This window comes from Pseudopipra pipra, chromosome 14 (assembly GCF_036250125.1).
Source record: "Pseudopipra pipra isolate bDixPip1 chromosome 14, bDixPip1.hap1, whole genome shotgun sequence".
In the NCBI taxonomy this organism is placed as follows: domain Eukaryota; kingdom Metazoa; phylum Chordata; class Aves; order Passeriformes; family Pipridae; genus Pseudopipra; species Pseudopipra pipra.
This window is the reverse complement of record NC_087562.1, coordinates 19795904-19820647: the sequence shown is the minus strand read 5'-3', so window position 1 is coordinate 19820647 and position 24744 is coordinate 19795904. Positions and strand designations below refer to the sequence as shown.

The following is a 24744-nucleotide window of genomic DNA, read 5'->3' as shown; positions in this document are numbered from 1 at the left end:
ACACCACTGGTGACCGGCCGCCAGCTGGATGCAGCTCCATTCACCAGCACTCTCTGGGCCCGACCCTCCAGCCAGCTCCTAATCCAGGAGAGGATACACTTGTCCAAGCCATGGGCTACCAGCTTTTCCAGGAGTATAAGGGCTCTACATTTTTGGCTTCCAGGTATAAAAATCCTCCAAACTGCTTTGAAAATCCTGTTTGTGCAAAACAGACATAATTTGTGCTGATCAAATATCAGACCCTGAAAGTACCATTCAGATTTGCAACTCCTAAAGCTCTTTCTAAAACAATACTAAATAACAATACTAAATAACACACCAACTTTGGTCTTTCTCTCAGAGCCAGTTTCCTTTTATTCAGCTCCCTCATTAGAGTCAGCAACAAATAAGTAGATATAGCAATAATAAGGCTAAGTTTATCTTGTTTCCTTTTCCTCCACTCCCTTTTCTCACTGTATTGCTAAAACTTGGAACAATAACAGGATGCCGGGATGCAGGGTGGGAAAAGGCTGACTCCCAGCTGGAAAACCTTGGAGACTGGAGAGCTGAACACTCCCAGTATTGCTTAACGAAAAGAGAAGTGGATTTTGCTATTTGATCTTCATTTTTTGTGTGCTGCTTAACATTTTGGGATACTGTTGATTTGAGTTTGCCTGATCTGGGGACAAACTGAAGCTTCACCAACTCTGACTCAGGTAAGAGATAAATGTTATTTGCTGTCCTTCCGCTGTGAAGTTCATTGCAAAGGTTTTTTACCTCCACCAAAATTATTTTCTAATGTGTAAAATAGTTTAAGAAATACCAGCAAACAGGCTCTGAATTTTATATACAACCACAGATCCCTTTGGGCCTCACATCGAGGGCACTCACACCAAGTGCAGACAACAGTAGAGCTGTTTACAACTGACACTGCAAGAGGAAAATCTCTGGCTTTCTTGGGCTATAACACAATACTCCCAGGTTGTTTAAAAGAAGAGACATTTCATGATTTTTTGGAGGAACATTTAGATTATGTTGTCGATGCACATTCATAATGGAAAAGGGACAGAAATGATCCTGCAAATTGCACCTGTAAACCCTTTAGGAAAGGATTTCCCTTGTGGTGTGGACAGTTACTGTTTGGAGGGAGCAGGTGTGTGCTGGGCTATGACTTGGTGTAACAGGTTTTATTATCAGGTGGCTGGTTGGGCACTGCCCAGGCTCCCCAGGGCAGTGGGCACAGCCCCAAGGCTGCCAGAGCTCCAGGAGGGTTTGGATGATCCTCTGGGGCACAGGGGGTGACTCTGGGGATGGGCCTGTGCAGGGCCAGGGGTTGGACTGGATGATCCTTGTGGGTCCCTTCCAACACAGCACATTCCGTGATCCGGTGATTAAAGTGGGGGTTGTTTTGGTATCTGTCTTTGAGGTGCCACGGCTTTACTGTGCCCAATGCCAGGAGGTGACAGCCACCATATACCAGCTTTGGCACATCGCTCCTGCCAAGAGATTTATTTAAGGCTTAGAGGGGAGTTTACATAAACAGGTCTGATTTTGTCTCCTAAACTCAAGTTTAAAGTGGCCCAGGTGCTTTAGCACCCTAATCCTGGGCTGCCAGGTTTTACAGACCCTGTTCTAAGAGACCAGCAATTCTTATTTCAGAGGTTTCTTGATCTCAGTGGTCCAAAAAGACCTACTTTTTCTGATGAGGTATTTTATGAGCAGTGGCTTGATACAAAAAGTTGGTTGAAAAGGCTTTTATCTTATCCTAAAGCTATTGTAACAGGTCCCTGAACTAACAAGCTCCCTGTACAGCCTGCAGAGATGAAGCATTTATGCATAAGAGATGAACTGATTGTGTTTTTTTCTGTAAGAACTCTATGCTGTAATAGTGGGACTGTCAGTGTGCACAGTACCTCACTGTGCTGGTTGTCACACTGTAATAAAGATAAAAGTAGGAAAGAAATGCAAGGAAAAAAAATGTGGAAGATGAATCTCTGCAAGAAAATCTCTTGCATTCTTAGCTACCAAAGACTTTCTAAGTTGGCTGCTACTGCAGTTAACAAAGGCATAGTTAATCAATGTGTCCCTGCCTCCACTGATTATAAATCATTAGATCAGCATTTGTAAAAGCACACAGTATTACAGATGTTCATGTAGGATAAAATATTAGACAAAAGCAAGGATGCTCCAGTGATTTACAAAAGCTTCTCATCTTAGGTTAATTTGTGCCTTGTAAGAACAGTTCACAGAAATGCTGACTTGCAATTTATCTGCAGTATCTCCAGGAGGTACTTTTTATCCTTAAATAAAGGGTGACCCACAAGAGAAAAGGACACTGGATTAATTTAGCATATGAAAGCCTTAGAATAGTACAGTATAGCATAGAGAAGAATGTGAAATTACAAACAATAAAACAAATTAATTTGAAAGCAAAATATAAACTCCATTAACAAATCATTCCTGCTTTGCCCACAAACCTGGCTTTGGTTTTCAGGCTGCTACAACAGAAGTATTTCCCAAAGCTTTGCTTTAGCATAGGATCATAGAACTCTTTTTCAAACATTTTAAAAATAATGCTAATGCTGAAATTGTGCCATGAAAGGGATACCTGTCCCTCAGCAACGTGCAGCTTGCAGGGTGGGAGGTGTGAGGCAGCTGAGGCAGAGCAGAGTTAACAGGTCTGATGCCAGGTTTGCTTCACATCCTGCCTCTGCTGAGGGAAACTGCACTGAAAACAGGATACAGGCAAAAATCCCAGGGCATGGTTTAGAAGCTGCTCTGATTTACAGCACTTGTGGAACAAAGGCCTTCATTGCACAGCTGTAAATCAATTACTTCAATTAATATTTCAAATGAAAAACAGAAAAACTTTTTTTTAAATTATTTTTTCTTATCAGGGTATGTGTCTACACAACTACAGGTTTAAACCAGGCCAGGCAATATTTTATATTTTCTAAAAGAACAGAGGTTCACAGAGTCGAGATAAAAGATTAATTCTAGCAGCTGAGGTTTCTATAAGGCATCTCATGATATTTCTGGGTTTTGCTTAGGTTCCAGAAGTTTAATTCAGAGCTTCAAATGTTAGTGCCAAGAACAAAATAAGAGGTTCCTTGTTTTTGTGAGAAAATTTGTTGGACATGAAATTATTTTGGTGTAATTTTTTTTAAATAAATGTCTTTCCCCCTGTTATCCTTGTGAGTTTACAAACCAAAAACCCCTCCAAGTTTAGCCCTGATGTGTCTGGTTTCCATTCTATCCAGGAACAGCAGACAGTGGTTATTGTGTAAACTGGAGGTTTGCTAGGGCAGAGACGCCCAGCTCACAATGACTAGAACAATTCCCCACATGTGCTTGTGAAGAGCTGAGCAGAGTCTGAGCTTGGAGAACAGACCTTGGCAAGCCCAGAGCTGGATCCTTGTTTGATCTGTGATAAGAGTTTGTTGATCCCCCCATGGATCCCAGTTCAGCCCCCACTCCATCCCAAGGGCCTCTGCAGGTGTATCAGCACTGCAGACACACAGAGCAGAGAACACTCTCCTGTCAGGTCATGGCCAGGAGCCACCACTTTGGCTGCCAAGGAACTTGCAGGCATCCTTTTCCAGAGCCTGTCCAAGCACAGAGCCCACTGCAGGCCCAGGGATCCTACCAACTGATGCAGGGAACAAGGATGGGCAAAATCAATGTACATCTGTCAAGGAAACTTGCCTGTCCACCACCCCGGAGCCACTCTGGCAGCCACACTGCCACCCCCAGACTGGCACTGCTGGGACAGGACCCCTTCACAGCAGGGGCTCCAGGAGCCAACAGGTCCTGCTGGACTCCCCACACCCCCCCCCACACTGTCAGACCAGTTTCCTCACCAGTTCCACCCCAGTTTTCCCATGGCAGAGCCTCAGATGTCTCATTCCATAAAGCTATTTGTGCCCAGTGCAGTAACACAGAAACAGCCCAAGCTGTCACCTCCCAAACAAAGCAATTCCTGGGCTTTTCTCCCCTCCCAGTCCAAGCACACCAGAGTCTGGAGCCCTCAGCTGGCTGGGCCACATGTACCTGTGCCCTTTGTTATGCCCAGGCCTCTTGCCTGGGGCTCCACTCATCTCCCACCCCGAGCCCACCCTGAGCTGCCCCTGAGCCCCCTGCACTGAGCCCCTCCACACACCCTCATTGCATGTGCTGCCCACCTCCCCAGCTGAACCGGAATCACTCAGAATCACATTCTGAGTTGGAAGGGAATGGCCCATACAGGGGTCAAACCCACGACCTGGGTGTCATTAGCACCAGCTGAGCTTGTCTCAGGGTCACTGCAGTGAGCCTGACCATGAAATACGGGAAAATTAATACAAAATCTGGAAGAACCTCTTTGCAATTCTTCAGTGCAGGAATACAAATTTGCCCTTCCATTTGATTTCCACACACCTTCATATGAATTTCAGATTTGCCAACAAGAATGGAACTAGCCATATATTGAATGGAAGGTTTTGCTGAATATTTTAAGTTTTCTCATACTTCTGAAGTGGATGTTATTTGTGCCATGAGTCTGTTTAATACACATGCTGCTACACACATCTCTTGGGCAGGCAGTGAGATTTGGGGCCCAGCCCTTCTGGGTGCTAAATAAACCCCATGGAGGTTCACAGGGCCTGGAGCAGTTCAAGAGCTGTGATTTTCAGGGCTGGCAAAGACAGGAGAAGGGCACAGGGACAACTAATCCATCCATTGCACTGTCTACACTTCAGTTTTGCTACTCTGAGACTATCCCAGTAAATATTTACAACCAGTAAACCAGAGGCAAGCAGGTGCAGGGACACCGATAAGTATTTTTGTGTCAGACAGACAGCAAAACTCTTAGAAAAGATTAGCAGCTGAAAGTGTTTCAAGTATTTTCTATGAAGGCCCAGAACTTACAGTGAAAAATGACTGGTATTTTAGAGGTTACCTGGGACACACTGCAGAAATGGCACATGTACCTTCCCAAAGAGCAGCAGAGAGCAAAGAGTGTTCTTGTGTCCTGACACTGCTGTCTGAATGCAAGGGGGTACAGAGCACTGTCACAGGTAGAGGTAGAGCAAAACCAAAATTGTTTTAAATCTTCATTTTCAAAACCCAAAGAGGTCAGTTCTATTGTCCCAGTCTAGTTGTCATCAAGATCCTTCTGCTCCTGTCCAACTTCACCAGCCAAAACTTGAGGAGAAAGAGCCCCCATTTCTATTATACATTCCTTTAAAAAGCCTCCTGTCAGTCTCCACAAACTCACAGGAGCCCACCTGGCTTTGTCCCCACTGAAGTCACCATTTCTCTGCATCCTCTGCATCCTCCTCTCTCCCCAAACCCAACATCTGGAATGGTTTTCCTGACACCTGGCAAAGCTCAGGGGGCACAAGGTGGGTTATCTGCAGCACACAGGGGCCCTGGGCCTTATTGTTTATGACAGTGCAAAGGGAAATTCCACTTCCACAGTGTGTCTGGAAGATACAGTTGAATTCCTTCTCCTGCCTTTGTCCACATTTTTAAGCAATCCTTTGGTAGGACCAGTCTTCCTTTTCCCCTTCCTTTTATGATGCTATCTGGTATGAATTTGTGCTCTGGAAATCCTCTAGGAGGCCCAAGTCTGCCTTACAACACATTGCTTGAGCAGACCAAGGGCCTGCTACTGCTCTCATGCAAATGAGAGGAAATCCTGCCATTGATGGGAATGGTTCCTGTGAGATGTTCAACTTCATTGGCAGAATCTCCACTGGCACAGAGTTTTAAGTCACCATCTCCATTCGTTTTGTGGAATACTCCCTCCCCCTACCTCCAGTCCTGGACCTGAATTCAGAAGAGATTTGCATTATCTTGGTGGCTTTTACTGTCATTATCTTTCAGATATACATGATCTATCTGCAAGGCAACCAGTTACTCATGACTTGATGATCTTAAAGGTCTTTTCCATCCTCAAAGATTCTATGATTCTATGTTAGAATTAGGCCAAGCAATCAATACTACTAATAATCAGACTTTTCACCACCTGATCTAGAAACCTACAATGAAATACTATACATTATATATAGTCTGCTAGTAGTATAATTAATAGCATATATTGTCTATTTGCTCAGTACTGTTAATTTAGGTGTTTAGGCTCTCATTAAACATAAACAAATATTGCTACACCATGCACATTTTAATATTGTTCAGACTACCAGTGCACTCTGCCAAAGACACTTACCCAGCACAGAAATTAAGAAGTGAGGGCAGAAAGCAGAGAGCACAAAGAGCTGAAATGCTTTTTGTAATGGGTTCGTTTTGCAAAGAAAATAATGTCAATGTGACAGTGAGAGAGCTCTCACAGATCTCTGTAGCACCATTTAACAAACACATCTGCTTTGTACTCTAGATCTGCCAGCAGCAGCCTTGGTAAAAGTTTAGGATTGGAATGGGTACTGAATTACTGAATAGTAATTGCACTTGGAGGTGACTTCAGCTTCAAACAGGAAGAAAGGGGCACATTTCTCTGTGGAATATATTGTCTCATTTTCCTGCTGTGAAATCGTGAGCTGTATCACTTGCCTTGTATGGATTAATCTTGGGCTTCTTTATGTGATGAGAAAGGGTTCATTCACACAGGAAAGGGGTTTTCAGTGGCCTTGATTAAAATGTGAGCTGTGGGAGAAATAAATGTTCCACCTACACAGCCACTAAAGAGACAAAATATCCCACCTCAGCCCAGAAGATATCTCCAGCTGTGTTTGGGGTTCGGGCAGCAAAGCCACACATGCAGCACTGCTGGGAATAAGAACTGCCCAAACATCAGGGGACTCAGAGCATCACTCCCAGGGCAGGCAGCAGCTCGAGCCTGGGGGAGACAGGTTCCTCCTGGCCTCTGCTCTGGGGTGTTAAAACTCATCAGCCTGATGATCTCCTTAAGCCAGAGCACAGGCAACAGAGCAAAACACAATTACTCCACGTGGAAACAAATCCACACTGACAAAAAAAAGTCATACAACTTACAACAGCTTTCCTCATCTTTATAAGCTTCCCTGAATTTTCAAATTTTCAGGCTCTTGGCTTCCCTTTATCAGCACATCGAACTGGCAATTTGCTTCCCTAGTTTTAGTTTGATTTCCAGATGAGATTTTCCTGACAAGAGCTAAGCTGTAAGTAAAACTATTGAAAGGCTCATTGTAAATTCACTGGGGCAGTAATAATATCATTTGCATCATCTCACAACACATGGAGATTATAACAATGGAAATGTTCCAGGAAAGGACTGTAACTATAGAGGTGGGCTGAAAAGGTCTAAAGTTAATTAAGCCTGGTCTAGAAGTCTAGTTGAATAAGGGCAGGAAACAGAGAAGAATGAACTGACATTTGAATGTCAGGGAGAAAAATACTGAACACTAAACAAAATCTATCCAGACACACCCTGTTTTTTTAGCCTCTTGCCCAGACAGAAAACAAGAGATTTATGTATATGTACATGCTTTCTTTATCTGCCAGAAAAATAATTTTCAGAGGAAATACTAATGCATTCAGTTCCCCAGGAGAATACCCTGGACAAAGGAATGAGCACACAGAGCCAGCTGAACATGGTTTCTCTGTTTCAGATTACTGTTAGTGCAGTAAATACCAATTACTGTGACCTGGGCATGATGCTTGTGTTCCAGACAGATACTTTTGCTCTTGAGCTTTTGTTAAAGGAAAATGTCAAAAAAATCTTATCTGCTGTAAACACAGCTACATTGCACCTTTAAAAAAATCCTGTTTATTGTATGTGGTTCCTCAAAGGATTGGTACTTCTCCTTAATGAGAGTGACTCAGCTGGAGCTCTGTGCTAGGAGGCCTCTCTGATAGTAAGGTTTTATCTGGAAACAAAGGGGAAGTGGAGAAAGCTCTTCATTACATTATTCTTACAGTGTACCTTATTTTGTTTCAGCTTGTCCTAACTCTCAAACATCCAGTGACAGCTTCAGCTGATCTCTGTGCAGAGCAGAGCTAAGCAAGGGCAGTACCAAAACAGATCCATTCTGAAAGGTGCACACAGTTTATTGTAGGGAACAAAGCTCCTGGTCAGAGATGCTTGAGAAGTCTTTTAAATGACAACAAACAACTCCAGTATGCCCAAACTATTCCACTTCTGCACTGGAAGGAGCAAATAATTTTTGAAGGATTCCCTTGTCCCCCCACTCCCCAAAAACCAAACATCACCTGGGTGTGGGGGGTGCTGGGATGAGGGAAGCTCAGTGCTGAGACACCTGCACCTCTGTCTCTCCCACTGGAGCCACCACAGTTTGGGATAAAGAAAAGGAAATTGGCTCAGAGCAAGAGAGAAAAAAGCTGGATGTACAACCATGTAAATATGTCCCTGAGACTCAAAGTCAGTGAGGCCCTTCTGAGCAGTGAGTGCCCCTGACTGCGGGATCATCCCTGAAAATGGCTTTAGGAATCAAGGGAGGGAACAAGCTCTTTGCCCGTTTGCAACACTGGCACTTCATCACCGTTTGCAGCATCTGTCTTTATCAATAATTAATCTGGACAGGAGATATTTTCCTCTGGGCTCTTTATTTTGGACAAAGAATTCATGGGGGGAAATGTCTGCAGTTCCAGACTGTGATGCAGGGTTATCCCACCCACCTTATCAGCTCACTTCAGAACAGGGCTGTATCTAATGCAAAGTTAAGCCCCTAAAATAGCTCAGATTTCAACAGCATTTGGCAACTGTTATCAAAAGATGTGGCCAAGAACAAATTTTCTGTCACCTGACTGTGAGCTTCATCCCTGCAACATCTGCAAAGCAAATAAGTCATCCCAGTCACAGGGACTACGGGCTTCCTGATAGTAAAAAACACTCCAAACCAACAGAGCACAGAATCTTTATGATACATGGATGATGAGCTAATACTGTTCTGTACCAATACCTAAACTCTGCTTGTGGGTTTGAGCACATTCACTAAACACCAGAACACTCCTGCTCCTCAGGAGTCCTTCAGCCCTCGTAAACCTGCTCCCAGAGAGCAGAAGCTGTAACATCTATAGCAGAGTAGTTTGTGACCTTAAAACTCCATGCTGTCCATGGTGGCAACAACTCAGAGAATGCCAAAACCTTCTGTTTATGATAATATATTTATTTGTTACGAAACAGCATCAAAAATTAGTTTAATAATTTAATCACAATTGAGCTTCAACATATTTAACAGCTGGGTTCATCCTGGGCATTGTGCTTAAGCACATTTTATTCTTTCCTGTATTTTGTACTGACAGATTTGTATGTGAAGTAAAATGACACATATGTATGTGAAGTAAAAGGCTTTATGCATGGAAAGACTGGACAATGCCATTTGCTTCTTCTTTAAAGGACTCTAATCCACTTTGGGGACACTTCAGGGAAAGTGTTTATAGTAAAGCATTATATGACTGTAGTAGAAGAGTAAGAACCCTTCAGCAGCACCAGGACACACAGATTTTAGTGCTTCATATCCTGTATCTCCTCCATTTCAAATTGGTTTTCACCAGCACTCAAGTATCTCTACAGTCTCTGTGATGACAATTAACTTTATCATGAAAAATGAGCAAAGACAGGGATTCTGCACCTGCCAAGAGACATGATCTGCGTGTGAGAGTGGGAAATGAGGAACATTCTCAAGAGTCACCCAAGGATTGATAGACCTCTGGCTGATAGACCTTCATCCTTGTTTCTCTCCTGGGCAAGGCAGTTTTACCAACACTGGGTACTTGCTAGACAAACCAGGATGCTCATAGGAAAAGAAAATAGCCATCCTTTAAAACAACAATTTTGCGCAACCAATCTGATGAGAAGACCACAAAGTGTGTGCTCTCACCACTCATTTTAATGACTTCAAAGTATTGTTTTACCTCCATCGTGTGTCATCCTCACCACAGCAAACAACCACCACTTACACAGTGCAGTCATTTCAACAGCAAAAGTCATTCAAGAATTAATTATTTAGCTAGTCCAAAACTAGTGCTTCCTTAAAGTCCATGGAAAGACCAACCCAATAACTAAAACATAAACATATATTTAATTTGTTTCTCAATTATTAGATTCACAAGGAAGAAACTCAGATAAAAACCAGGTTACTACAGATTGACAGAAAAATTATTTGATTAGAAATGAGAATAGGAATCAAAGCTTGTGCACATGAACCAGAGAAGTAGTCCCTCCTGGCTGACTGACTTCACTGTGTAGGAGTTTTGACATGACACATAAAAATTAGCCCTGGTTTCTCTTGACCTATGTGGAAGTTGCTTACTTTTGTACAGACCCTACAGGTACATAGAAGTAGAGCCACATGTTTTATTAGAGCAGGTATGGGATTAATTTCCACAAACAGAAATGTTTCAGACCCTAAACAAATTTAAACAAACACTATCCACAAAAAGCTACAGGTAAAGACCACAGAACAACCAGGCACAATCTATCAGCCCATCTCCTCCAAATTTTTCAAGGAAAAGATACTGTTTGAGGCTTTCTTGAATTCCAGCAGTAGCCCAATTGAGAGCTGATTCCGAGCTGTACAGGTGTTATGTACAGGTAAATCAAGATCTAAGCCAAATAAAGGGTTATTTGAGAACAAGAAATTGAACCTGAACCACCACCAGCAAGACACACTAAAAAAAAAAAAAATAGTTTTATAACTAATCCATTCCTTATCAGACACGAGTCATGTAGGAGCACAGGCAGCACCCTCCAAACTGCACATCTATTTTTGAAAGTTTTTGGAAAATGTGCATTAAGAGAAGGTTAACTAGAGATTGAGAGAAATCAGTTAATCCTTCAAGCTCTGAGATTTTTGGCCTTGGTGCTGGACTGTCCAACAGACTTGCCTCAGAATTCCCTCAGCCAGCATTTCCCAGCAGAGGATTTTTGTGAGCCAGAGTGGGGCTGTGACCCTGTCCTGCCCACACAGAGCTCTCCTGTGCACAGATGAGAATAAGCCAAGCCTGCTACAGGCTGGGCTTTCCCTGCTCATGCCAACAGCTTTACCTCAGTGGACCTACCCAGCTAAAACATTATGAGGCACATCACTGGTGTAAAACCAACTGCAGCAAAGTCAGGAGACTTTACTGATGCCAGAGCTGATCCTGCACCTGACTCATCCCGCTTCTCTTCCAGATCCAGACCTTCCAGGTCTAGGTGCTCTCTAGCAAACAAACTGCCAGTCTATACATCCCTTTTCCATAAACGTGTCTTGCCAAGGAACAAACAGGATCTTTCTTCCTCACTCATTTCTCTAAAATCATTCTGTTTGCAACAAATGTCTTCTCAGGCCATACATTTCTTATTTTCAGTTTGCACTCTGCCTTTTCATGTGCCCTTCTCTCAGGATTCACTGAAGCCCTTTGAACCTGGAGCCAAATGCAAGCAGGGGTGTCAGGAAGCTCTGGGAGGACCTTTGGGTGGATTCATTCTTGCTGCTCACCCATCTTCAGTGCACAAGCTGCCACTCACGAGCTTGGAGAGTGGCTTTGTTTCTTAAAAAAAAAAAAAAAAAAAAAGAAAAAACTCAGGTCTTGCCTCCCCCATTTTTAGCAAGTTCTGTATCTGAGATAAGAGAAAGATTGGGAGCCCAGTTTGGCTGCCTGCTTTCCACCAAGGTAATAAACCTTTAATGTACACACAGCAAGTATTTGTAGGCCTCTTATAGCCAAATGTCTTCATTTCCAAAAGAAGAATCTGTCCTTGCTGAGGACTCCATCCACCCATGAGCTGGAGTTGTATTTTGTATCATCTAGGAGGGGATTTTCTGGGGAGCTGAACAGACAGGGGAAAAAATCATTAATAATATTAAATATAATATATAATATTATATAAATATTATATAAATGTATATAATTATATAACATATAATATTATATGTTATATAAATCTATATATTTTTATATTATATAAATATATAATTAAAATAAGCATTTTCCCCAGACCTACCAGAAACCTGGACCTGGAATCACAAAACAATTTCAGACTAGAATTAATTCTCTTTTTCCCTTGGAAAAAAAAATATAAGGAGCCAAAACCAGAATGAAAATCAGAAGTGCTGAATTGTGTCCTCACCATCAACACCGAGGACTGAACAGCACCAAATGCAGCAAAAGAGCTCTCACAGCACTGAGTGATGTGTGGGGTTATTTTTAAAGTAGCAAGTTTGCTTAAGACATTGCTGAAGTGGCTATTCATTCAAAGGCACTATCACAAGTATAAAATGTCATTTTACAATGAGTTTTCAGGCAGGCATTTGCACTCCAGATTGTTTAGTCATCAAACTGGCTATTTACCTAAAGGCACCATCATGCATACAAAATGTCATTTTAGAATCAGTTTGCAGGTAGGCATTTGAACTCCAGACTCTTTAGTCATCAGTGGAAACCACTTCTCAGATGCATAAAATTGCCATAAAGGCAATCAAAAATATAACACCAAGTAGTCAGGCCCATTTAAATCAGCTCAATAAAGCAGAAAGGAAAAAGCAGCAGTGTTCTCAGGAAAGGCCTATTTTGGTCATTGTTCCATGTTGAGGACAAGTGACAAAACAGAGAAAACCACCAAGTGACCACCCTGAAAAAAATCATATCTGAAAACGCAAAAAAAAAAAAAAAGATTGCTTCATATCAAAGGTTGCAGAATTTCCTCAGACGGCTTTTTTCAGTGGTGTCACTAGAGTTTGAAGCCCTGCCCTGGTTCCCATTGTCACTGTGAGCCCTCAGCTCCTCTCACTGAGCTCCAGGAGAGAAGGAGGGTCACATAGATGCTGAGGAGAACCTGGAGTGAAGGTAACAAACATATCCATGTGGTCACTTGGGGTGTTTCTCTGGGGTGTTAGAAATTGGTTGGAGCAATATTGTCTAATTATGAAACGAAGAGCAAAATCTGAGACTAATTATGAGGTGGAGAATACAATCTGAGACTCTTGGTACTCCTGACCCTGGTCCCCTGTCAGGAGATCACTGTGCTTCAAACGCATCTTTAAAAGGGATAATGCTTTTTAAGTGGCTCTAGGAGTTTTCACAGACACATGAGGAGCTTTATCATGTGTTTGCACAGCCCTTTACAGCCCCTGAAAGGCAGATTAGGCACTGTGAGGGCTATTTTCTTTTTGTCTCCTTAGCAAAACTACAGGCACTGCAAAGAAAAAAAGATCATTTGTCCCCCTTCCGTGTGTGGTGTTCTAACTTTCTGTTTCTTGAGGCTCATGGCCTTCACACATTTACTTTTGGTTTTATACATCATAGATATGAGAAATTAATGTTCAAATGGGTGTTGTATGGCCAGGCTCTTCAGAGTCATTGTGTTACTTGGGCAGATCCTGCTCTCTGTGTCCCTCATCCTCACTGAGCACAGCAATTTGGGAGTGTATAGACAGTGTATCAATGTATATTTTTTACATCTGAAAAAAAAATTTGCAGTGTTGTCCATTCTGTGAAACCCTGTTTTATTGTATGGTTTGTTTTTTTTTCATTTGCATCATTCAGATCCCCACCAAGATAGTGTAAGCAAAAATAATCTTTCATTGCCAGCCTTCCTCACAACCAGGTATGAAATTTATCTCAACAACAGGGACACAAACCTTTGACAATGTATTTCTTCTCTGGTGTATGATAGAAATTTGTTCAAAGTGGCTCAGGATGTTCGTTATCACTCCTCTACCACTATTTGGGTTTTTCGGGTGCTGAAAAATTCTCAAAGATGAGCATGAGTTTTAGTCTGATCAACCAGAAAAATACATAATTTCAGATGTAACTGTCTCATTTCCCCAAGTCTCTGTACAGAAACCTGGTTTAACTTCTATTTAACATGCAAGCATAGAACTAATTTCTTTGAAAACTAAACTAACCTTACATAAGCATTAATATACACTTTTAGAGTGAGAAGTGAACCAAGTGAGAGGCAAATACTGTAAAAAAACCCATAAATGTTCATAGGAATATTTCTTCCAGTGTTTTCATTATATGGAGACCTTATTTATATTAGCTGTTCATCACCCTTGCAGCTGATTACTTACCAAAACAACTCATAAAATGCAAACTTTTAATTAATACAGTATTTTCTGTATCTCCACCTGACTTTTTTTTAATAATTACTTCCAGCCTGCAAGAAGAAACTTCACTGTATGAGCCACGTCTCCATTAAATCACTTTGAATACCAGAATTTCTCAGGTAACTGTCTATAGTACCCTGCAGACCAAGAGTTATTTGCTAAAATAATTCAACATATAAAATGAATAATATGGGTGGAAAAACCCATCATTTGCCAAAAGAAAATTTAAGAGCAATGCAAGAAACTCAGCTGCTTGAATAAACCATTCCCCTGCTAACTTTCAGGAGCATTTATGGTCCCTGCTTAAATTGGAAGAAGTTTGAATTATTGGGCTAATCAGTCAAGGGCAGAGGGATAACGGGGGACTGTACATTAGGGGAGAGCAGGGAAGGGACCTCCTGGCAGCATCCAGGGAAGGGACCTCCTGGCAGCATCCAGGGAAGGGACCTCCTGGCAGCATCCAGGGAAGGGACCTCCTGGCAGCATCCAGGGAAGGGACCTCCTGGCAGCATCCAGGGAAGGGACCTCCTGGCAGCATCCAGGGAGAGCCACGTGGCAGAGGTTGGGCAGAGCCCAGGCTGTGCTTGCCCTTCTCCAGAAGCCTGTGGCCACAGGGGTAATTATTTGCAGGGGTGCATGTGATTTCCTCTCCTCAGTCCTGGCTGCCACAGCAGGCATGGGAAGGAATGAAATGTCATTCCCTGTCACCCCCCAGGAACTTTCTCTCTTGTGACTCCATGGGAACTCATTCTCCCGCCCAGGCATGGGAATGTCTCTCTACTGCCTCTGGCATTTCCAATGAGATCTGCTGGGAAGGAAAACTATCAAGGCCAGAAAAGAGAGCATTTAGTACAGCCTGTCAAGGGCTGCCATCCACGGAGCGTGGCCTTCACACCAGGACAGTGCCCTCGTCCCGTCACTGCTCCGGGAGTGCCCGTGTGTGCTGCCAACGAAGGGCATTCTGAAATGCTGGGATGAATTCAGTGACAGACTCACAATGGCCAAATGCCAGACCTGCATGGTATCCTAGAAGTGTCCTCAGAGCCAGCCTGTCCCATGGAGCAGAGCACACACAGTGTGAGTGGGCACTGTCACTGCTGCCAACAGGAGCAGTTCTGAGAGGTGCCAAAGGCCAGGCAGGAGCCATTTCTTGCAGGAGGTTCTGCTGTCCCAGCCTGTGTTTGACCCACAGTGGGAACCAGAGGGCAGGCCAAGCTCCACCAAATTACCCACAAGGGAATATTAACTTACCAAGGAGGCTGGGCAAGTATTAACAAGGAAACCATTAATGAAGAGTTAAAGGAAGTGAAGCCACCTTAAAATCTAAGAACACAAATGGATCTGTTGAGTTAAAGGGTTTGCTTAAGTTTCAGCTGAAATGCAAACATATTTAAAAAGATTCAGTCAGCACTTTCTGTATTAGTGGGCAAGTTCCCAACAGCAGTACAGGAGAGCTCCACTTACCAGAGCAACAAGAGAAAGGGACTTTTTAAACACTACACTCTGGTTTTTGCAAAACCACAGCCTGTACTACTTGACATCAGCCAACTGGTTTCCTTTGGTTACCATGTTTTGTAATCAAATCACTGCCTTCCAGTTTCCAGTTGTAAAGTGTCCATATACAAAAATAAAACATACAAAACCGACTAAACCTTACTAATTTTTCTAAAAATATTCAAAGTGCATAGAATACAAAAAACTAGCTAAATCAAAAGATTTTGTTTGAATCCAGAAAACTGTATTAAGCACAGTTTAGCTATTAAAAAGCAACTTCAAAGCCACCTTATTCGGTCACTTCCTCCAGAGCCACAGAGGAGGAATGTTCCTCAGCTTATGTATAACAATGCAGGAGAGAGAAAAGTACAGGAAAGCAAAATTTCATGGTAAATAAAATCTTTTTCCTGACAATGATGCTGCACCACAGGATAACACTGATTGCCTGGTTACCAAAGAGTACTTTTGGAAATGTATCAGCACCTTCCTGATGAAAATATTAATTTAATCTCACATCCAGCAACCTGTGTGATGTCAACTCCTCATCACAATTAACAGGTTTATTTTTGATGTGCACCTGACAGCTCCTAAAAGCTAATGGAAAGTCATTTATGTGCAATTTAAAATCTGATTACTTGAGTGTTAAAGTTCCCTGACAGTCCTTTATATTGGGAAAGGGAAATTTAGTAATTTACATTAAAATAATTCCTCAAATCTGATATGAAAGTCAGGCCTGAAGTCTGCTAATATTAACACATGATGCAAAAATATGGTTTCAGCTGAGAATCATTTCACAAATTATCATTTTGTAGATGGTAAAGCCTGAGAAGAGGGCATAAAGAAACTAAGAAACTTCATGTGTGTCTTCAAAAGTTTCAAAACACAATTAATTGAGTCAATAAATGAGCTCTTTGAGGAAGATCATTTGCTGTATTGTACTTGGAATTGATTGGAAATCTCACACCAATCACTTTTTCCACCAAAAAAAAAACAACCAGTTTTTATTTTAAGTCAATATTTTCCACATGAAGACATTGACTACAGCATATTTTGTGTCAGGGATTGTCAAAACATTGCACTGGAGTTTGTCAAGATGGAACATTTCATTTCAAGTGGAGTTAACCCAAACTTTGACCTCTGCTATGGGCAGCACTGTCCATAGGGATCTTTCTGCTCAATCTGCTCCTCAGACTAACAATGGTCACTCAAGTCACCTCTTCGCCAGCTTTCAAAACACATTTTTTTATTTCACTGAAATATTTTTTTGGTTTTTACAGTTAAAGCTCTTTCATGGAAGGAAGAAGCCTGACATTTCAAATGTTGGTGCTAAGGCAAATGCAAAGAAATAAAGTAATTAAACTCCCCTACAGAAGGAATGTCCATTTGCACTTCTACCTGTGCTCTCTCTGCTTAATCTCATTCTGTCGTTAGTTATATATTTTCATTTTTATATTACTTTCTAGGCTGCAGAAGAAGATGGACTACATTATTCTACTCCATTCATTGTTCTTTACTCTAGCATTTGCTGACAAAGAAAGTCAGAAAAAACCCCAAAACCTTTCTTCAAACAAGGCCAGTCACAAACGGCTGAAGAGAGACTGGATATGGAACCAAATGCACATCAAAGAGGAGATTGATGCACCATTGCCACACCATGTGGGCAAGGTAAGCAGCAATCTGTCAGCAAGAATGAGCAAAAAGCAGTAAATGAGGATCTTGGAAAGCATTGCTTGTTTGCAGTCTGGGCAGCAGAGAAAAACAGAAATAGAATGGGATTTATTACTTACGTATTAAAGTGTTAAAATCTTGGGCAAAGAGTAAATCAATAACAATGTCAAAGGGACTCTAATTCTTCTGGAGAATACAAATAAATTCTGGGGAATGGCAGGTATGGAGCATCCTCAGTGCAAGAACACTGTGTGCAGGGCACACTCAGGAAGGAGTCTGGTGCTTGATGTTTGTCAGTATTTTTCTGGCAGCACAAGATTCTTTCAGAAACCTCAGAGATCAGCAAATAAAAACATATGCATTAAAAAATACACAGTTCACATCTCTCAGCCTGGATACTAAACAGAGGTGTTATGTTTAGCAGTACTGTTACACAATCAAAAAACTGTTTCACAAAGCGAAAGAAAACAATTTTTAAAAATAATAATGAGCATTGACCTGCTTGCAAACTCATTTTCTTCAGGGCAGTGCTCATAAAATCCTGTGGTTAACTGCGTATCACCCAGACAAAGTTCTTCCAGTCTAGTCTTTTAAACTGAGCCACTGTGACACTTTGCAGACAGATGCAGTTGTAGGTTTTCCTCCCAGTGAACAGTGCCATCAGTCAGGGCTGTGTCACAGGGGAACAGACTCCTCTGCATCACTGCTGTTCCCTGCACAAAGCACGAGGGACAAAGCAAAGGCCAGAGGGTCCTCTCAGCTCACACAGGGCATCTGTGGCCCAATTCAGCCCAATTCAGCCCCAGATTGAGGAGAACACTTCCATTGCTGAGCTGCTCTAAATCAGAGGATTCCCTTTGTGCAGCAGCATCTGATTGCTCTGCCAGGGCTGTGTGGGCACATCTGCAGCTCTGAACACTTGATAAACCCTCTAGAGAAAGGCCACAGGAGCACAACTGAGTGACAGCTGCAGGAATATGCTGATACATCCTGATTTTATCTTTCCCAACCTTGGGTGCTTTCCTTTGTGTGTTCATCCTCAGCATTAGAAAAGGCATTCTCAGAAGTCTCTACTTTTTACACCAAATAAGAAGGTACAGACTTTGAGACAAGGGGGTGGTTATTTCTCCTGTTACATCTCCAGAGTTGTAACCTGCTCTCCAGCAGCCAGAAATATGATTAAATATGTGGAATAAGGGAAGGAAATATTAGCAAAACATTTCAAAATAGAAAACTGAAATTAAAAAAACATTCGACAGTAAATGACAATTATGGGATAAATCAAATTCTGAATGCTCAGCAGCTGAAATTTATGATAACATCAGTAACAAAAGACCAGAAACTCTTGGCCAAACCCAGAAATCCCTGATAAATAGCTTGCTGAAATAAGAATGCTTACATAGTGCATGGAAAATTATGGTTTAAATGTTCTATCAGTGTCCTTATATGGGTGAAGGTATAGAAAAGGAAGAATCACCAGATTATTTGCAGATTAAATAATGCACAAAAGCATTTGGAATTGGATTAAATTACATTTTAAAACTGATTAATGTTCATTCCTTTTGCCCCATCCCTTTTTCATTGCATGTGATCTTCAATTTTCAAATCTATGGGGTGAAATTTAACCTTACTGTCGTAGCATGAGCCTGAAGGCTGATCATTAAAAAATTGCATGTGACTAAACACAAGCAAGTTGTCAGCTGTGGCAGGAATCCTGCTAAATGCTAAGGAAAAGAGACTGATGCTAAACAATGTCAGCAGCTGTGAATGCAGATTTGCCCCTGTAACCCTGTGTTACAGCAAAAGCCCTGGTAGGGTCAGAAAGTCACTTGCAAACCAGACTGGCTCAAACTGAACCTGATGGTGTGTGTTATTGCAGACACTTAATGATTCATATGTGTTAACAGCATGAACCATTTATATCCAAGAAATACAAGATATGTTTTTAAAAGTGCTTCTTGATATATAACCAAGTTTCAGTCTGGAGGCAAGTTTCATCCTGTAACCCCACTGTAGCTGCTCTGGGGCTTTAGCTCAGTAACTCTCCAGCTGACAGCAGAAGTCCTGCTGGCCATTCTGGTTTCCAGCTGAACTGAAGGAATCCTGGTTGTGTATCTGCTGGGAGAAACTGTGCTGCATCCAGGTGCCAAAGCCCACTTTTATCTCTTTGAATTATCCTTTCCTTCCAGATCACATCCAGCGTGAGGAACAACAACGCCAAGTACATCATCGAAGGGGAATATGCCAACACCATCTTTAAAGTGGAAGAGACCAGTGGGGATGTCTATGCCTTTGAGAGGCTTGACAGGGAAAAGAAAGCAGAGTATGAGCTGACAGCTCTCATTATTGACAGAAGAAACAACCAGTCACTGGAACCCCCATCTAAATTCATCATCAAGGTTTATGATATCAATGACAATGTCCCTGTGTTTGTACAAAAGGTGTTCAATGGATCTGTCCCAGAAATGTCACCAGTAGGTATGTTCTTCTGTCAGTCATCTCCCTTCATGTCTCTGGTTAAAATGCAGAATTCATACTAAATATGCTGTTTGAAAATCCTTTTCTAGGAACGTCAGTCACCAAAGTGACAGCTGTAGATGCTGATGACCCAACAGTGTCAGGTCATGCCACGGTGAGTTACCAAGTCATTAAAGGAGATGAATATTTCACCATTGATGACTCTGGTAAGTGAGATACACAAATGTCCTTACACTTTGTCCTTACCCTACCCTGTGAAGAAAACACAGGGTTTTAAGCCTTCTTCATTCTGGAAAAAAAGGAATAATAATAAAGCAATATAATTTTAACCATGATTTAGAAAGATTTTTTCATTCACACCCACTCAGTGTCACCACCTGAATCTGGAAATGAGCTAAAAAAGTCAAGATACCAGGTGCCTTTAATGAACTGAGAAGATAAAAGGTCATGTTTTTCCCACTGATGAAAAGACTGACCAGGAGTTGAGTTCATGTTTTCAGTTCAGCAGAGATATCATTCCTTTGACCAAATAGGAAAAGGAAATACATAAATTTTGAAGCAGCATTCAATAATCAATAATCATTCAATCTCCTAAACTTTCCTGCTTAAATTTTACCCAGTTTTAGAATTCTTGTCAGTATCTCTTGTAACCACACTAGTCTTATAGAGCAAATAATGCAGGTAAAGAGGTGCTCAGACAGATTCTAGAGGCTGTAGTGACCAAGTTTAGATATCGTCAGACTGCTCTAAGCAGAAAAAAATCAGTTTAAATATTACACAGAATCTCCTAATATTCCATCATGCAGAAAGATTTTTAACATTTCTAACCTTAGAAAAACACCCCTGTAAAAATTCTACTTAGAGCTGAATGTGTGGCATAAGATAAAAACTTGTTATCAAAGTTAAGAGATGATGGACATGCAAAATCTAAACATATTCAATGTTATTTTTTCACAGGTGTGATTTTTACAACAAGGCCTGATTTAGACAGAGAGACTCAATCAACATATGAAATTATTGTCAAAGCAAAAGATGCTCCAGGGACTTCAGGGGATTCCAGCACAGCCACAGTCGTCATCACTTTATCTGACATCAATGACAACTTCCCAGTGTTCAAACACTGTGAGTGGAATGCAAGTTCTGGAGCACTTGGAATCCAGGCGTTGACACAACTAAAACGAATTTAGGTCCTGGTTCAACACAGTGCAACTTATCTTAAAAATGGCCAAAAGAATCTTGCATATTCTGAAGGTCTTCTGTATTTCATCCCAACTTGGACCCCTAGAACAGAAAACAAAAATCTCTATTAATTTCATCACTTTGGACAAGACCTTGACAATTTGGGGTATTACTTATACTTTTAGAAAAAATACATCAAAGTACTGTCTTAGAGACATAAATGCTGAATTCTCAGTGAAATATTTTTCTGTACATTTATAAGCTAAGCACGAATTTAACTAAGTTTTCCATAAACACACTCTTCATGTCTTTCTTTTTTTTTTTTTTTTAACAGCATCATTTCACTTTAAAGTGCCTGAAAACATTTCGGTAGGAGGAGAAGTTGGCAGAGTCAAAGTAGAAGATGTCGATGAACCACAACATAGAAACACAAAATATAGTTTTGTCCGAGGAGATTACAGGGACACCTTTGAAATTGTAGCAAATCCATACACAAATGAAGGAATCATTAGGCCAAAGAAGGTAATTTTCCCAGTAACAAAGATGATTATTGTGGTTTTTTTCACAGGACTCTTTGATTTGGTTTAGCATTAGCAGCAGGAAAAGTGGAAGTGTGTGGAAGTCAGTATGAAATATGTTAATCCTGAACACCTGCTCTGTAAGCTCTGTGAGAAGAAGAGCTGGTGATTTCTAGTCCATTTCAATCTCCAGTCCTGAAAAAATGTAGACTTGCTGCAGAGTGCAGTGGGGACTAACTCAGATGTTCAGGTTACACACCTTGGGCTCCTCTCAAACTTCAGGTAGTTGGCTGCTTCAAAGAATCAGTGATTTTAACAGTTGAACCAACTGACCAAGTCAAAGAATCCTTCCCTTCTGCAGCCCAAGTGAAACCAAAGCAGAAAATGTGAACAAGTCCACCTGACCACTTCTTTACAGTGTGCTCTTTACAGTTTGCCATTTGCTCCAGTCTGAGCCACAGCTCCCTTACCTTCCCCACTAATTTCTCACAACTCATTAAGAAGGCCCAGACTCTCCAAAGCCTTTATTATGATTTGTTCTTTGGGTTTTTTAAATTCTCAAACCTACTTGATTTGTATCAAGGGACCTTCCTACATCATGCAAAGCTCTGCCAAACCAGCCTTCATTGATTGCATTGACTTGTCATTAAAAAAAGGAGTAGGGAGGACTATAAATCACCTCTTGTAATCCTCAGATTGACAGGAACGTGTTTTTTACTTCCAAATATCTCTCTGTAACTGTTAAGACTAGAAATGTCGTTAAGAAGGAGGAAAAACTACCAAGTACTTCCAGACTGGCAGTGAAGTCCTCGGCTCACATTGGGAGGAAGCAGCTTTCCCCCACCTAATGCAGCCCTTCCTCTGGTCTTCCCATGACCTGAGGAATGCAGTGCTTGCAACTGCTGCCCAGAGGAGGAGCAGCAGGAGACCCCACACAAACACTCCCCACTACAGAGGGATTTGGAATCAACTCTTCTTTTAACACATAGCAGGCAGAGTTCACCCCTCTGTTTCATAATGTGATGTTGGCCATGCACATGTCATAATGTTAAATATGCAGCCATGTGAGATAAAATTTCAGCTGCTAGATAAGTACTATCACTTCCATCTGCAATGTCTGCTCAAAGAGGAAAACAAGAGTCACCACAGTTAATTCCTGTGTATCTCAGAGTGCTTTTAGAATCTCAGGCAATATCACAAAGGGCCCTAGATTGAAACGAGCCATAGCTGCCCGAGCTCCAAGCCTTCCTCCCATTGTGTGACTCCTTTTGCAATCTGAGGCAATGGGAAGAACAGGGAAGAGGATGTCATTTATCACTAAATGCCCCAGCTATCAGTCAGTGCAGCTATGCAGTCTGCCTGGAATGCCTTCAGAACAGAAAGCTTTGCCAAGAGACAACCTGGTCCCCAGCCCTTGGGGAAAAGGAGCTTAACCAGGTTTGGTTGTTACAGGATTATAAAAAGAAAAGTGTTGAAACCAAGAAATACTTACTGAACTTAGAATGCTGGATGAGTCTGTTCCAAACCAGGAGTTGTTAAAGCCACGCTGTGACAGAGAAGTTCAGTTGGGAAATGCTCTCCCATCAGTCCAGCCAAGAGGCAGTTTGGTAATGTTTCCAAACACGAGTTAGAGCTTGGAGCTTAAATTTGCACAGTTAGCTAATGCAACATTTACTTGGACATTTCCAATGGAAGAATTTCTGTATTTGTCTTTTTTTTTAGCCCCTGGACTTTGAAAAAGTAGCAGAATACAGGTTTGACATTGAAGCAACAGATCCCACCGTTGATCTCCGGTATTTTAAATCTGGTGGCTCGAGGAGCATTTCAACAGTCACCATTGAAGTCACTGATGTGGATGAGCCTCCTGTCTTCACTAAACTACCATATGAATTTAAAGTCATGGAAAATGATGCAGAAGTAAGAACACTTGGTTCAGTTTGGGCACACGACCCCGACGCAGCTAAACGGAAAATCAGGTAAAACAACACCAGCTTTAGTAATTCTACTTTGAAGTGAAGAATTCTTTAGGATGCCAAGAATTTGACAAAGAACTGAGACTTGGGCCCCGTTTCTCAAAATGTGAATGCCAAACAAAAACCAGAAAGAATACAATTTAATTTTTCCAGCACTGCAGCCATGGATATATATGGTAACCAAAAACTGAACATAAATTACACTTACCCATATAATTACCACATGAACTTACTGATGAAACATTTGCACATTTAGGGCAAAATGTATAATCCTGGATATCTTCCCATGGCTACAGTTTAGTGCTGTACTTTTTATTGTAAGAACTCTCCCAAGCATGTGCTTGGAGAAGAAAATAGACTTCTGAAACAGCAAAGTACAAAAGTACAATAATCTGGAAATTCTTTCAAGAGATGTATTTCACTCTCACAGCTTGCACAGTTTTAGGGAAATATTCTCAGCCTGCCTGGTCAAGATATTAATGTAATTTGTCACACCAGAACTCTCTGACCTTCCACTAAAAGAAATGAAGTGAAACATAGTTTTAGCCCCTGGAATTGACATATCTTGTTTTAAACAAAAAACAGATTTATTCGACGAAAAGCAAGTCCTAATGGAGACTATATCAGGGTGTCTGATACTGGAATTATTCAACTTCCCAAGCCCCTGGACAGAGAATTCAGCTCCTCATACAACATCACTGTAGCAGCTCAGGAAGTCCTTGAAGATGGTAAGTGCCACCCACTTCCCTGTTTGAAAGAAATCAGGGAACACCTTTCCAGCAGGGCTGTAGCTTATCAAAAAGGAAAGCCACAACCTGCCAGCCTGTTCCCACTAAGCTACAAATTACATGGATGCTTCAGGGTTTGCACAATAATCTTCCAGATCTTCCCACAGCCACACAGTGTGAAGAATCAGGAAGCCATGAACTTCAAAAGGGTCATTTTACTCCTCAAAGATCCTTGATGATTTAGCCATTAGGAAAGTTTTGTAGGGAAATATCTAAATGTCAAGGGAAAATTTAAATTAAAGATGGAGCTACAAATTCTCCATATTTTTCATGCAGGAGGCACGAAGGGGGGCACAAAGGGTAGAAAGGGGGGTCTAGCCAGCCCTGGGATTCCAGACATCTGAGACCTGCACTGTTGTTGTCATTTTAGGTCGTCTTTCTGACAGAGAATCACATGCCCATGTTCATGTAATAGTTGGTGATGAAAATGATAATGCTCCAGAACTTGTTTATCCTGAGGAACCCAGAGTGTGTGAAAATGCTGCACCAGGAAAGGTGAGACCGGGAGAGTTTCTCCCCAAAACCTGAATTACTACTTGTAAGCTCAAGTGAAAGTTGTCTGTTAATAAAAGTTAGTTTTTGCACCGAAACACCTGCTCTTTTCACTGATTCCCAAAACATCAGTGGACAGGAAAAT

The 24744-nt window shown here is 41.6% G+C and overlaps 1 protein-coding gene across 5 annotated transcripts in view; it reads left to right on the top strand.

Annotated features, from left to right (window-relative positions):
• Nucleotides 1–482: 482 nt before the first annotated feature.
• CDH5 (cadherin 5) overlaps nucleotides 483–24744 on the top strand; it is a 29616-nt gene continuing 5354 nt past the window's right edge. The window contains exons 1-10 of one of the 5 annotated variants that reach the window (XM_064671344.1): nucleotides 483–695; nucleotides 14059–14128; nucleotides 16967–17168; nucleotides 19361–19649; nucleotides 19739–19855; nucleotides 20607–20771; nucleotides 21163–21350; nucleotides 23069–23322; nucleotides 23905–24047; nucleotides 24478–24602. In XM_064671344.1, coding sequence (XP_064527414.1) covers nucleotides 16980–17168; nucleotides 19361–19649; nucleotides 19739–19855; nucleotides 20607–20771; nucleotides 21163–21350; nucleotides 23069–23322; nucleotides 23905–24047; nucleotides 24478–24602 — 1470 coding nt within the window. In that variant the 5' untranslated portion in view covers nucleotides 483–695; nucleotides 14059–14128; nucleotides 16967–16979. Of the gene's footprint in view, nucleotides 696–12625; nucleotides 12745–14058; nucleotides 14129–16966; nucleotides 17169–19360; nucleotides 19650–19738; nucleotides 19856–20606; nucleotides 20772–21162; nucleotides 21351–23068; nucleotides 23323–23904; nucleotides 24048–24477; nucleotides 24603–24744 lie in introns of those variants that run through there. The other 4 variants (XM_064671345.1, XM_064671343.1, XM_064671347.1 and 1 more) reach the window with 4 other exon arrangements.